Source organism: Pezoporus occidentalis, unplaced genomic scaffold, assembly GCF_034315485.1.
Source record: "Pezoporus occidentalis ecotype Australia unplaced genomic scaffold, CSIRO_AGI_Poc_V1 ctg23, whole genome shotgun sequence".
NCBI classification, from domain to species: domain Eukaryota; kingdom Metazoa; phylum Chordata; class Aves; order Psittaciformes; family Psittacidae; genus Pezoporus; species Pezoporus occidentalis.
Window position 1 is genome coordinate 6,685,204 of NW_026914180.1, and position 14,547 is coordinate 6,699,750.

The 14,547-nt window shown below is 36.2% G+C and overlaps 1 protein-coding gene across 4 annotated transcripts in view; it reads right to left on the bottom strand.

The window, feature by feature from the left end:
• Positions 1-676: 676 nt before the first annotated feature.
• ESYT2 (extended synaptotagmin 2) overlaps positions 677-14,547 on the bottom strand; it is a 74,363-nt gene continuing 60,492 nt past the window's right edge. For all 4 annotated transcript variants that reach the window (XM_062621507.1, XM_062621505.1, XM_062621504.1 and 1 more), the window contains 9 exons: positions 13,649-13,723; positions 11,724-11,810; positions 10,842-10,991; positions 9,499-9,887; positions 7,197-7,295; positions 6,469-6,600; positions 4,993-5,098; positions 4,005-4,054; positions 677-3,862 (listed from right to left, as the gene is read on the bottom strand). In XM_062621507.1, coding sequence (XP_062477491.1) covers positions 3,817-3,862; positions 4,005-4,054; positions 4,993-5,098; positions 6,469-6,600; positions 7,197-7,295; positions 9,499-9,887; positions 10,842-10,991; positions 11,724-11,810; positions 13,649-13,723 — 1,134 coding nt within the window. In that variant the 3' untranslated portion in view covers positions 677-3,816. The remainder of the gene's footprint in view (positions 3,863-4,004; positions 4,055-4,992; positions 5,099-6,468; positions 6,601-7,196; positions 7,296-9,498; positions 9,888-10,841; positions 10,992-11,723; positions 11,811-13,648; positions 13,724-14,547) is intronic.

Sequence of the window (14,547 nt, forward strand, 5' to 3'; positions counted from 1 at the left end):
GCAAACTGACTGACTATCAGGAATTCAGACAAATTGCTCAAGGGAAGAGGTATCATAATTAATTAGGATATTACAATTAATTATAAATTAATTGTTAACACAAACAGCTAGGCTGTTTTTCCTAAATAGCTAGAGGATCCAATACCTCTTCTTACTTATGCATTTTCTATCAATAATTGCATTTTCTATTAATAGCTGCCTTACCAAGCAGGTGGAAGGACAGGGAAGAATGACACACATGGAAATCTGATGGTTCTAATTCTAAGGCAATTACGTGCAGTTCTAGGTCCTTTTGAAAATGTAAATAATGACACTTGATTACTAATAGATTAGTAACTGGTAGGATTGTGACAATTTGTTCACAAGTGATCACTTTAAGAGGAAAAAGTTTAGACACTTAAGTTGAACCAAGGGCCTCCTCATTCTTATGTGTGAACCTGTTCCAGACCAGCAAACATGGAATTCCCCAGTAAAGTACCCTGTGCTTCTCACTCCACTTTCTCCCATGTAAAACCCCCAAATCTGCCTATACACCTTCCAGCAAAGCTACTTCAATTACAGCAGCCAGCATATGCAACTAAAAATTCCCCTCATCCTATTACCAATTATTAGGACAGAGATATGCAAAAGAGTGGAAAATGGAGTATATGTACGTAGAGGGAAGCAACACACTGACTTCCATATGAACCATTTATTGAATAAATACATGCATCATAATGTAGAATTACATGAGCAAAAAAGGCAACCTGTACAAAATTGATTACCCTTTGATCTCATTTAAACTCTCACCATTTGCTGCAGCGCTAATGAAGGATTCAAGACAGAAAATTAAAACTGTTTTAATCCAAATCCAGGTGATATGCATGCTGATTTGAGTTCAGGTTATACCACTGCGATTATTAAGAAAGCTGGTTTTCTTGTCAGTGAAGCGGAGTAATTCTAAAAACAGTTTCAATAGTAGAGAACATGTGTTGGTACATACAAGTAACAAAGCTTATTTATTTTTAGCCATTTCTTAAACATCTTCATATGTTCATATTTTAAGGCACAGGATAAACAAGAACTACATGAAAAGCTATCAGTCGATATTGACTACATTGACTTGATAATGAGGTGCAGTTTTTGCCCAGAGGAAAATTGATGTTCAACTTTCCTAATTCCATATAAATGGTACAATCAGAATTTGGTAACTATAATACAGAGGTTTGTTTCCACTACTAAAATGATCAGTCTCATCTAGGCAGTCATATTCTAGTCCAAATTCACTCAAGGGAAACGTTTCTAGAGTTTGGCATCCAGGACTAACTACTGGCAATGGGAATTTACTGTTGCTAAATTACAGTGACAATACAATCTCTTCATTTTAGATTCCCTAAATGGGAACTGAGCTCTCTTAAGAGTCTATCCCTGATTTTAGGTTGTGAGCCATTTTGGAAATCTGTCATATATACTTTATTCAGTTTCTTGCTATCATCTCACATTTACCCAAACACAAGATTATTTCCCCCCTTGAGACTTTAGAAGACCGAATGTGCACTTCTTTTTTTGTTCAAGTGCAGTTTTCAAACACCTGTCCTCAGACTTCACTGAAGACTTGAAACACCAAATCAGTTTAACAGCCCATTTTTCAGCTATGGATTAAACTCTGGGGAGTTACTGGGCAGGATGTACAGCAGAAGTCCTTCCACCTCAAGCTGAACCAAGGTAAAAGATAATTATGCTGAACTGCTGATCTTAGAACTCCTTTATTTAGATCAGCTTTCACTCTCTTCATTATCATTGCATCAACAATAATTGTCTTTCCATTCTTAACATTTTAATGGAGAACTAGCAAAAAAAAAACCATATTTTGTAATATATTACACTTTATATGAATAGATGAGTGTGTGTATATATAGATAGATACTCATACATTCCAATATAGAGTGAAGCCTTCAAATGGAAATGTTTTTTTACAAAGAACCTTTCTCTATTGCCCAGTCCATCAGATATAGTAACAGCAGCAAGATTAACATTGTATGTTTGACTTGTATAAAATCTGGCGACCTGAAGGCCATCACTGTATAGAGGTGTAAGTGTGTGTTTCACACACATCCATGACAAATGTTTGCATTAAACTGAATTTAGACAAACTGAACTGAGTCAATTCTTAAACTTGAAAAAGACAAAAAAGCTACATCTACAGTAGGCACTTTGGTACATCTAGTAATGTAGGCATGTTCTACATCTAGAATTAAGGTTCTGTTAGTAATCTTACAATAAAGCTAATTTCAGGAGTTTATTATTCTGCTTTAAAGTTCTTTCTTGGCTGAGAGATCATTCTACAATCTTAGCTAAATAATATACTTTGTCTAATTGCATACTTATCCAAGAATGAGGGAGTGGCTCTGAAAGAGCTGAACTGTTCTCTTGGATTCTTAATGCACATTTTCGTAACAGTCTGAGAAAACTTACCAGAAAAAGAAACAACAGTTCTAAATAAAAAAAAAAAATTTGCCCCTAATTCATGAAATTTGAGTTATGAGCTCAGCCATTTAGGCTGATACTCTCCCTCAGTTCTCATCTGTCTACTTTTATCAGCTTGTGCTAATTGTATCACTGCTGTAGCCTTGAAGCAGACTTTGGCGGTGCTTCAGTTACAATGCCATGGTTTCTCAGGAAACCTCTGTGGACCACGGAAGTGCATTATTCTCCATGCACCAAACACACTAAATAGCAATGAAGCAGCTGTAAAGACAGCCAGTTTCAACTCAGCTTCACACTTTCTTACCTATTGGTGTTCCATTTAAGTATTACAGAAGGTATAGCGTAACACACTATTTAGCACAGTATTGTATAATAAAAACAACATGTCTTGTACATATGCCTGTTATATGAACTTACATTGCAAGCTGATTTGTATACCTTACAGATCAGTGAAACATGGCAGTAGGAATCGTTCCAAGTAGTTAAGAGATTTTGTTTATAATACAGAAAAGTCCATGTCCTCATACCTTCAAAAGTTCACATGTCTAGCACTGTAGAGTACAGGAATAAATAACAAAATCCAAGTGAGCCTGTACTGTTTGTACGCCATTAAATGAAAACTGTAATTTAGAAACTGTAATTAATGGACCTCATTCTCTATTTATACAATATTTATAGAATTCTCATTTTATTTATAGTATTCTATAGTATGATTTTTCAATAATACATTTATATATAAATATTAAAATGTAAATGTTTTGTACATTTTAAGCTAGCCACACTGGGCCAGAAACACACGTAAAGTAAAAATGTTTTTCTGCGGTTTGTTTCTGAGGAATATCACAAAATGATTAAGACCGTTGTGCTGCAAAGACAAAAGAGATTCATCTGAAGAAATTAACATGCATTTAGAAGAAAATATCTATATACTTTACTTAATTTTCTTCTGAATTCAAACCAGCATGAAAGAATTATAAAAAAATAGTATATATTTACACAGTACAGTATTTCTTGGTGAGATATAAAACAAGGCAGGAAAACAGCAGAACATAATCTTTCCACTTTCTAATAGGTACAGATGTCAAAGATCAGTTTAAACACAAAAGGTTACTTTACTATTGCACATGACAGTAACACAAAATTGTTTAGCAAATTAAAATACAAAGTTTAACCAAGAGAAAGGCTATGTCTACATAAAATGATCAAGTGTTATAAAATTATTGGGGATGTGTCTAAGAACTAAATCAGTAAAGCTATAAAAATATTATTGGTACATCTGTGAGAACAACGCTTTAAAAATATATAAAGGTTGGCAAAATTATGTGAGGGAAATTCCCAGTATCCATGGGTCTAACTTGCACCATGTGGCCTTGTACCATCTTCTGTTAAATCATACCTGAAAAAAAAAATAAATTTTTGTTTGTTGGTTGGTTTTTAGTGTTTTTTTTTTACATTTAGCATGTATTATAAAAACTATTATTAAGCCACTAGTTATTAGTATGTACTATTGTTATTAACAAAGGAAACATTATACTTACCACTGGGTCCAGCCTTTAGCAAGTTCCTCAGATGCCAGAGGTATTAATAACTGTGGAAAGTTAAATTAGCAATCAATTATATGTGCCTTTCATCCCAAGTCTTTTAAAGATGAAATCTGGCAATCCTGTGAACTACAGTGTACATTATGCCATTAATACATAATGTGTTTTTTATCCTAGCTATCTGCCTAACTTGCAATAAAGTTTCAAGATGCTAGTTTTGACCTCAAAATCTATAGCTTTTAACGATACAGTCCCAAAGCACCCCACAGGCTTAGATTCTGAACATGGCATATCTTGGCAATGGCAATCAGCTGATGTGTTTATACTCATAGCTTTCCTAGTAGAACAGGAAACTTAAGAACACCATGATTCAGCATGAATCGACCATGATTCTGATCTCTGTCATGCTCTTTACAGAGCACAAATATGCCAATTTGCAAGGGCGTAGGAATTTACTGTTCCATTTTACATGCTCCAAATGACGTGTAGGAAATAGAGTGATTTAATGAGTGCCTATAGAACTGTGAAATTGTAAGCACAAAAGCCAGTTTTGGCATTGGGAACATCTCCAACAGCAGTTCTCTCTCATGGATTTCACAGCCTGGAATTTTAATTACTAAACATACATTTATTTTGTGTGTTTCTCTAAGTTGCTTGTCTTTCCGGTTTTGTCGGAACATTTTCCGAGATATCACCTGTTCTCCACTGGTTATTTTCTTTCTCTGACTGTATGATTAGTAAGTCTGACATGGAAGTTTCTTTTATTACTGTGAACCTCAGAACTTACCATTCTCTAGCGGAGTTTACTGTCTCATTTTTTTACGTCTCTCTCTGCGGTTTGTTCCGTTACTGAAGCTTGATATCTAAGCCATCTATAGTTTTTTAAAAGCTACATACCTGAATTAGGTGCTTCAGTAAACACTAACAAGCTCATATCACAAGAGGATTCTAGTCTTACATAGTAACATGCTTGTTGTCAACTTACTTTGCCAAGCAGCCCTTTATCTTTGGACAAGAAACCACCACTGTTCTTCACTGCTACATCTAGCGTTCTTCTCTGTACTTCAGGCAAGGAAACACTGAAATCAAATCTGACAGGCACGGGTGATGCTTTAGAGAGAACTTTGTACCTGAAGTGCAAGTTCAGTTCCTACAGCTAAGCAACACTTGAAAACATAACCAAACCACCTCCTCCCCAAACAAAAAATGAAATCCGAGATAAAATGAAGAAAAAGTCTCACAGTTTTGCCTAAATATTTCGTTTGATACTAAAATCAATATGAACATCAAATGTTTGAGACTTCTGTTACCTTTAGTCTCTAGAAGCTACTTGTAAAACAAAAAATACACAAATAAAACAAGAAAAAAGTTAACCACTCACTCTCCAGAGAAAAGAATGAGGAATCCAACCATCATAACAGCACAGGATCACTATTCTCCCAAAGAGAAAGACTGCTCAGTCTTACTGACCCTCGGTAACCAGGACTTCCTGACACACTGAGAAAACCTACTGACTTTCAAGGAGGCATGTATTTTGTTTGCTAGATCTGAAATTTCCAGAAAGTGAGAGCAAGATTATACCACAACCTCCATCTATTTGTCACTACAGTTCTTTAACAGCTTTATTGCTTTGCAATACATTTTACTTGGAAAGGCACAGTAAAAGAAATCTATTTCTTTGAATTAATAGGAGAGAGCTGCACTACCAGGAAAACCTACCAGAGCCTCTAACTAATGATTTACAGATTTCTTTTGGACAGAATGGACTGAAGCGTTGTTTTCTCCAAATTAACTTTCTGTCTGTAGAGAAAGGTTGTCATTATTGAAAAGCGATGGGTGAGGGAATAAGGGGCATACGGTGAGGGAAGATATCAAACAACTGAGTGCAGTGACAAGGATTTTTATGGAACGTAATGCTTCACAAGCTTGCACAACTTTCAACCTATGGGCCAGCATATAAACTACAACGAAATTTCTTGACTCTCCTGATTGTTGAGAAGTGCCACCAAGTAGACTGAGCAATTTGATCATGCAAGGACGGTAGCTGGCCAGTCACACTGAGGAGGCAGCATCTATGATCCAGGCAATCAGCCAGTCAGAATTGACATGCTTCCTGGCAGGAAGGGATGCCAACAGCATTGGACAGCTAAAAGGCACTCAAGTTCTGACTGACTGCCAGAAGAGTGTACACTGCTTCTTAGCTACCAGCACAAAGGGGATGTAACTGACATAGGATAAGGCAGAACAGAGAATTGGCTGGTTACAGAGCAAGAAAGGCTGTAGTGATAATAGGGAACAGAAGGATAGGAAGAGCTGTTATATCAGAAGAGGAAGATATGGTCAAGTCTGCTGGTGACAGCTAGGAGTTTCAAACAGCTCATCCATTCAGATAAGCTGAGAAACCTTTATTTGACAGCTTTCTAATTATATATAAAACTACTACACATGGTTTAGAACATACATTTGATCAAACACTGGGTTTAATGTCTTCTTTGATACATGGGTTTTTCTTCTTCCTGATCGTCTCTTATCAGGCAATAAATACATTCGTACATATGGGTCAGATCCTTCCTCTGAAAACGCTATTAGATTTCTGTGACCAGTGAAAAACAAGAAAAAACATTTAGAAAATAAGACATTACTGAATATAAGTGTCTACAGTACTATTGCTTAATTTAGTACATGGATCAGTTGTGGGATATCCTGCACAACGTAAGATGTCCAGGATACAGTTCACAGATAACAGCAGTGGAAAAAAAGTGCCAAGCACTAACTTGTACAAGCTCAGATAACTGGTGAGCAGACAGCAGAGGTGGGAATACAATGTTTCCTAATTCCAATTCAAAGTTTAGATATGGCTTTCCAAAAATCATGCATTTTTGTCATGCCCTGAAATATTCAGTCTCTTAGAAGTAGCTTTCAGACACTGCTGATAAAAACCTACATGCCATTTTCATTTAAAATTTGACAGAAGCACAATAGAGAAATACAAAAATCACAGCAAAAGCTTCAACAAAGGTTTCATTGATTCTGACCAAGGCTCTGTATGTTTCTGTACTTACACACAATTACAATCAGTATGTTATTTTAAAAATAACAAGAATCATCCAGACAACCAATTTAAGTCAAGATATAGCGAAGTTTACAAAGAAATACGCAAAAATATGAAAATTGGTACTGTATGCTCACCTGCAGGAATGCACTACCACAATCAGTTTGTTTCTTTGTGAACTATGACGAATTGTTAGCTGAATCTGTCCTAATGGAGACTGCCCCAGAGTTGTTCCACTGCAGGAAAAGTAGAACATTATGGTTAGTTTTTAAAATGCATATTTAAAGTAAGACCTAACAAAAATAAATGTGCAGTAATTTTTCCAGAAATCATTTAACTTTTCACTAGACCAGTGTGAAAGAATCACACATTAGGATGTGAATTTTTTCTTCATCAGTCTCTTGTACTTCAGTTCCTTGTCTAGCAGCTATACTCTCCAAAATAAGCTAAGTATTCTTGTCAGGTGAGGGGGCAGCTGATCTTCAATACTTTGAAAACTGTTATCAACAAAGAACTTGCCTACCCTAAAATAAACATTAAAGCAATATCTAGGAAATTGGAAAGAATAATGGTGCAAACTGCAATGAAAACTTGCCTACGGGTGGCTGGGAAACAATTAGAAGACCAGCTCATTCTTTTCTAACTTCTCTGACATAGAAACATAGATATTTGGGGATTAAAATAGTGATACTTAAACCCATTTACTCTCTCAAAAAGCTCAAATCACAGTACAAACATAGCAATTTTACTTTCCTATAGCTCATGCTACATTGAAAATAGGATTAGAATCAATTTACACATTCAAATAAAGGTCACAAATAAAAAGCAAGGGCCATATTTAAGAAATTCCATTTTAAAGACCAGCCACTATTTGCAGAGTTCCCGCATCTCTATGAAATGCTTATTTTAGTTTGTGTAAACTGACTAGGAGTATTTTCTGTTTCATGCAGGACAGTCCATGACACGCTTGAAATTTCTCAACCACATGAAGGATACCTTAACTTCAAGGGAGAGGTGTGCCTTTTGTGAATAGCTACTATAAAGTGATTGCTCCTTTAAAATTCCCAAGTAATTCATGTTAAAAACTAGAGTAAAGCATTTCAGTTCAGTACTTTTTTAGTTAAAAAAATAAAAAAAAAAAAGCAAGCACCATAGGGCCTGCAATAAAGGACCTCCTTGGCCATAGCTTTAGCACTCTTATCAGAGGAGAAAGTATGAAATTTATGCATTAAGGAGCAGTATCTCAACATTTAGCATAATTAACAAACTCTAACTCTGTTTTGCCCCAGAACAGAGACTGACAAACTGAAGACTAGACAGAATATGACCATAAAGATAAATGAGGGACTGGAACACATAAGCAGATGGTGAAGGAAACGGGTTTGTACAAACTGAAGAGACAGCCAACTGCAGATTCAATTGCAGTCTTTCACTACTTCAGATGCAGAGAAGGCTGAGTCAGATTCCTCATGGCTGTGTACAGTAAATAACAAGAGGCCACAGTCAAGTTGCAGCAAGATAAATTCCAACTGGAAACAAGGTAAAATCTTTTCACAGTGGCATTGTTAAGCACTGCAATTGCTGAGAAATGTTATAGAATCTGTATCCTTGGAGATATACAAAACTTGTTTGGACAAGGTCCAAGTGACCTGATCTAACTTGGAAGTGGGATTTGTTTTGAGCAGGGAGCTGACTGACCTCCAGAGGTTCCTTCCAACCTGTATTGCTGTATTGGTTTTATGAACTCTGGCAGAGAAAAAGAGGAATCAGTTCAATCCCTTACAAATAAAAATGAAAATCTTTCTACTTGGATTCACAGGGAAGTTACATGAATTAATGGTTTCCGTTCCCCTGTTCTGAGCAGAATGGCTGCTCAGCTGTCTCTACTGGTAACTATAGCTGCCTGTTGAGGGAAGTTAAAAAAGAAAAATAAAATAGACAATTTAGGGAAGCATAGCTGCAGCAATCCTCATTAATTGAGTGGTAACTGACTATTCATTTAATATTCTTTATAGTCAACTCTTCGTCTAAGTAATTTAAAAAGACCACCTACATTCAACTTAATTGGCTTAATATTAATGCTAATAGCATTCAATGGTGAAACAGACAACTATTGCCATGAAAATGATTAATGTTTTCTTGAAAACTATCCTTCCCTTTTGCATCCCACTCTTTTTAGCACTACATGGTATATCTTCTAAAACAGGGTGGACTTTATCTTGCAGATCAGTGCAATGGTAATGTAACATCTAAGTGCAGAATCTCACTGAGGTGTTAGGGGGAAGCAGAATATTACTAGGACTGATTTTCAAATACCAGGCTCAAACTGCAACAGTAAAAAATATTACTGAAATGCAGACTAAGCACTCTGGCTGCACTGACAATGTTCTTTATAAATCAACTTAGATGTATCACAAAACCAAGTAATTAATGCCTTACTTTTCAAGCTGTCGTAGCCTTTGCCGTAGCTCCTGCGTGGCGATAGGCAGAGATATGTCTGAGGCTATGCTAGGAGTGGGTTCTTTGACTGAGAGGTGGCTGGGAGAATAAGAGAAGTTAGAGGCATGAAGACTGGAAGAACTTCGGCTGAGATCTGTTGGCCACTGAGGGCTGGCATTGGGAGGCTGACTTTTGTCAGCTGTATCAGTCTTTTTATCACTGTCAGTCACTGGGGAAGCTGGAACAGGTTTGTTTGAATCAGATGGTGGTGAGACAGGAACCTGAGGCTTAAAAGACGATTTTCTTGAATCTTTGGAAAGAGATGGCCTTTTCACTTGGGCTGAGTGTTGATGATCTGGAGATCTTGCTTGTTTTTCAAGAGAAAGGACCTAGATACAGTAAAAATACACACACTGTTACTCTTTTCCAGTATAAAAAACAGGAACAGATTTATTTCTACAAGAGTACTGGCTGATGACAAGTTGATAAGTTTGGACACTAAAGCAGGACCAAAAATATTCATACTTATACTCATTCACTTTACAACAGGCAACCTTTTGCACAGCAAAACACAGATTCATTTTCTTTGTAGCAGCTGCAGTAACTATAAAACAATGTGAAATTCTCCATTCATTTAGAATTATTCTCCTCATTATTGCCTTCCCATATGCTACACACTTCTGGTGCAAGTGCTGTTTACTTTGCAGCTCTGGCAACGTAGAAAACTATTCTATTTTTTTTTTTTCTTATTATCTTTTGAAATTTAAACCTACCTGACAAGTTCTTCACACTAATTTTCCTTATTTTCACTTATTAATTACAGGTAAGCAAGAAAGTGCTTTAGAAAATAACAAATAACAGAAGTTAATAGAAGTTTGACAGCGTTTGTCTTCAAAACTCCAATGTGCTTGAAAGACGGTCTGATTTTTTCTAGTACTACAAAAATTCTTCCTTTCCCTATAAACATTATTTTTTTAAGCCAACACAATGTCAGTTCCATATCTGTAAGAGAAAGGTGATTTCATTGATCTATAGCCTGATGAACATAAGAGACTTAAAGGAATTCAGATTCCAAATGTGATTTCCAAACCTAAACCCACAGGGAACTTCAATCTTAATGTAGCTAGTTACCGTTTTGTTTGGAGCTTTTCCTGTTTTTTAAACAGAATGTATTTCAATTATAGGTTATCTTTGCGTACTTGATAGCACTGCCACAAGTAAGGACACTTCGCATTGTGACACCCAAGGGAATGCAGTGTCTTCTTCATAAAGCTAGAAGACTAGAAGCCACACTAGTCTTAAATGTGGTCTCAGATATTTACAATGGGAAAGTTTTAGAGTACCCTGAGTGCAATCTTCATGTTTATAGTGCTGTTTGGACCGGAGTTGCTCAGGTGGAACCGCTGATGCATAGTTAAATCTTCACTCTCTAGCAACTGGCTTAGAGGCAGTTTGAAGTTCCCCAAAGAACACTGGTGCTGTTCATCCCTCACCTGAAGGAACACAGAAGCTAAGTTACTTTGTATCCTCTCCTTTGTAAGAATTCAGAAAAAGAAAAGGAAATTACAGTTTTATTTAAAAACAAAAAATCCAAACAATATCAAATGCAGTTTGTTCTTAAGCCAAATTTCCCTGATCATAAGATTACTTTACTTTGAAGAAGTAAATATACTCAATGCCTAGTTTCTTCATTCCTTTCCTACATCAAAAGCAAGACAGAAAACTAACCATTATATCTTCCTGCCCCTGGATCAAAAAAACGACATTGTTTCCAAACAGTCTGTGCAAAAATAAATCCCCTTAGTTGTTATAGGAAGAGTAATTAGGAGAGTCCTTATTTCCACTTCAGTCTGAAATATATAAGTTACATATCAGCAGTGTAACAGGATACACTATTTGGACAAAGCAAAGAGTTCCTTGGGATGAGAGGAAACAAATTAGCCACACATAACAGCAATTTCTACTAACAGTTAAGACTACTAGTTAGACACAGGTATCAAAATCTACTTTTTTTGTTATTTTTTCTGGTTAGAGATTGCTTATAGTCTCTTAGTTTTAGGAGTAAATGCAAATAAATATTTCATAACTTGGTCTTGAAAAACACTTCCATTTTAAGGGTGTTCACAATATATTCAGTCTCATCTGATAACAGCCTGCAATGTCTGAACATTACTACTACAATGTCTTAGAAAAGAAAGGTATCTTAAGAGAGTGAGACAACATACCTCAACTTCGAGATCTTGTCTTTTGGGATTGTGTACAAAGAAAGTAAAGTTTTCCTCCCATACTGGTTCATTGGTCTTGTATCGAATCTAAAGTTAAAGAACAGGAAGCTTACGAATTATGTTTTTGTCCAATAAAGCGGTGTCAAGAGTTGAGTACATTTCTCATTTCGGCTTTGCAAAACTCCTATCTGAAACCTGACATATTTCAACAAAGGCCAAGTGGGATCCGCCCAAGACATATATAATATCACATATAAAGTTATACACAGGACATTAAGAGAATATCCTTTGAATTAAAGTTGGTGCATGTAAAGTAAAAGTCCTGCTGAAGAACCTTTACTACACACTAGCTTATGAACAAATACAAGGTCTTCAGAATGGCACATTCTCTCTCATCTCATGCTTCTATATAAGAGCTGAACTAACTCAGTGAAACTCCTAGAGAAGAGTATGTCTCCTTCTAATCTCCATGTAATCATGTGGAAAATTTCACTGTCAAACCTCACTACTTTCAGCAATTAATGCGAGAGAAGGCAAGCAGGGCTGGAGAGGAAGTGAAAAAAAGCACTCATTAAGAAAAGCTCTATCCGGGAACTTGGAAAGCTTGTATTTCTATCTCCATTCTCTAATAAGTATCAAAATTAAGACTGTGTATAAGATCTGGTTTATGCTTTGTGACAATTCTTGACAGGGCATGAAGAAGCCAAATTAGATGTCCTTTTGGCTCACTGATACTTTTACTTTAAAAAAATCCCAAACAAACCCCACCCATATTGCATATACCTACCTATCCAGATATCACTTCTCTGTTGCTATTTTAAAAAGCTGTTTGAATGCACAGAGGTTAGTTATGGAGTTATGTTGAATGCCTTAGGTCAGAATCAGAGGGATCACCATGTCCTCATGACAGGCATTTGTTTACAGAACCCTGATTAAGAACAAGAGATGTTATAACAACTTCTTCAGACAACTCAAGGCTGTCTCAGGTCTGCAGAACCAGGTTCTCACCAAGAGTTTTAACTACTCTCACACTTTCTAGGAAAGCAGCAGTGGCACACAAGCAACTGAAGATTTTGTGCTAGGAAAATACACACTATTGTGTTACAGTTGTTCGCAATCATTAGATGTGTTGACTGTGGTGTTCTTCTGAATCTACTACTAAAACATGATGAATATTGGTTTGCAGATATGACTGTTGCCAGCAGGCTCAGCTACAAAGACCTTAACATTACAGAGCTTAAGATCCTAAGGGGCATGAGGAAAACAAATAGCGGAATAAAAGCCATGGACTTCAGAAAAGCAGATTCCAGCTTGCTCTATTGAACTGTTAAAAGGGATTCCATGACTATCTACCTTGGAGAGCAAAGGAACTCAGGAGTGCTAGAGGACTGCCTTTTGAAAGCACAGAAGTGGTCCATACCTCAAAGCAGAAAAAGCAGTAGACAGTAACAGAGTAACCTGGCTAAAGGTACAAGCTCCTGAGACCTAACAGCACTTTGCTTACTTTAAGCAGAAGGTTCATGCATATGATGTTCAGTGGCCCTTTTAGACCTGGGCATTTCTCTAATTCTCTGATTCTGTAAATTTTCAGATCTTGGTCAGTACTTTATGAACCTATTGCTTGCCCACACTGTTACTTACGTAATCACTACTGTAGGAATCCCAGTTACAGATTACAACCTACTGTGGAAGGACATCTAAAAATAGTTAAAGATCCTCTCTCTACTCACAGATAGTTTAAATTGAGTAAGCACCCGTTCAATCCTTTGTTTCTTGTTGGCAATTCAGTTCTACTAATAACTTTTAGTAATTAGTAAAATTACTAAATTGAGCTTATATCAAGCTCAATGGCTTGATAGCCAATGCCAAGACACAAAGCCACCAAATTTTGTAGATAAAGCCAAGTATAAGGAGTAGGAACTTACCTTACTTTCCTGTGCCTTGTGTCCAACTGACAGCAAAACAAGTGGATTGGGATTACTGTTCATTTTCTTTCCTGACTGATAGAGAAAAAGCAGAAACTTTGCCTTCAGAATAAAGCAAAAACTCTCTCCTCTGAAATTAAAGTATTTGCATCTTCAAATTACAAACTATGCATTTTACCATATGTTTATCAACTATTCTCAGTATTTTATTCAACAGGCTTGAAGGGCAAACTAGCTAGTAATTGGTGAACACATTAATATGAAGGCATCCCAACTGCCCTAAATATGCTGAAGCAAAATGGTACGAATATGCAGGAGTTTTAGACTCCTTTCCATTTGCTTTGAATTAAATTGGTAAGGTATAAATTCTTACCCTTTAATGAGCATTACAACACCTAAAGCTAATGAAGCATAGTTAAAATTGCAAAATGAATACTGCATGCAAATGGGAGGTATGGAGAAAGCACAATCTCAGGAAGCTTTAGTTACATTGCACTAACATAATTAAACTGGATGTAATATCAGAACATTGATATTCTCTTCTTTTCAGTTTGAGAAGAAGATGCACTATAATGTACCTGATGTATATTTCTCTACAGTTTATCAAATACCCTTTATTAGAGAATCAACCACCTGCCATATCTGAGCCTCTCACCAGCTGTATAGCATTACATCAAACTGTGAAAATAAACATCAGTTTAGAAACAAATTATGCACACAAAGGAACATTCCGGACTACATGTTTCTTTCACAAATTTTAAATTAACCTAACAAAAATATAACTCAGAAAAGTTAGACATGAACGTTAATCATCTCAAGCAGGTGTTAATGAAGTATTAAAAGCCTTGAAAATACAGTATACATGGTTAATAATATACTTTGAATTCTGCTATGTAGAA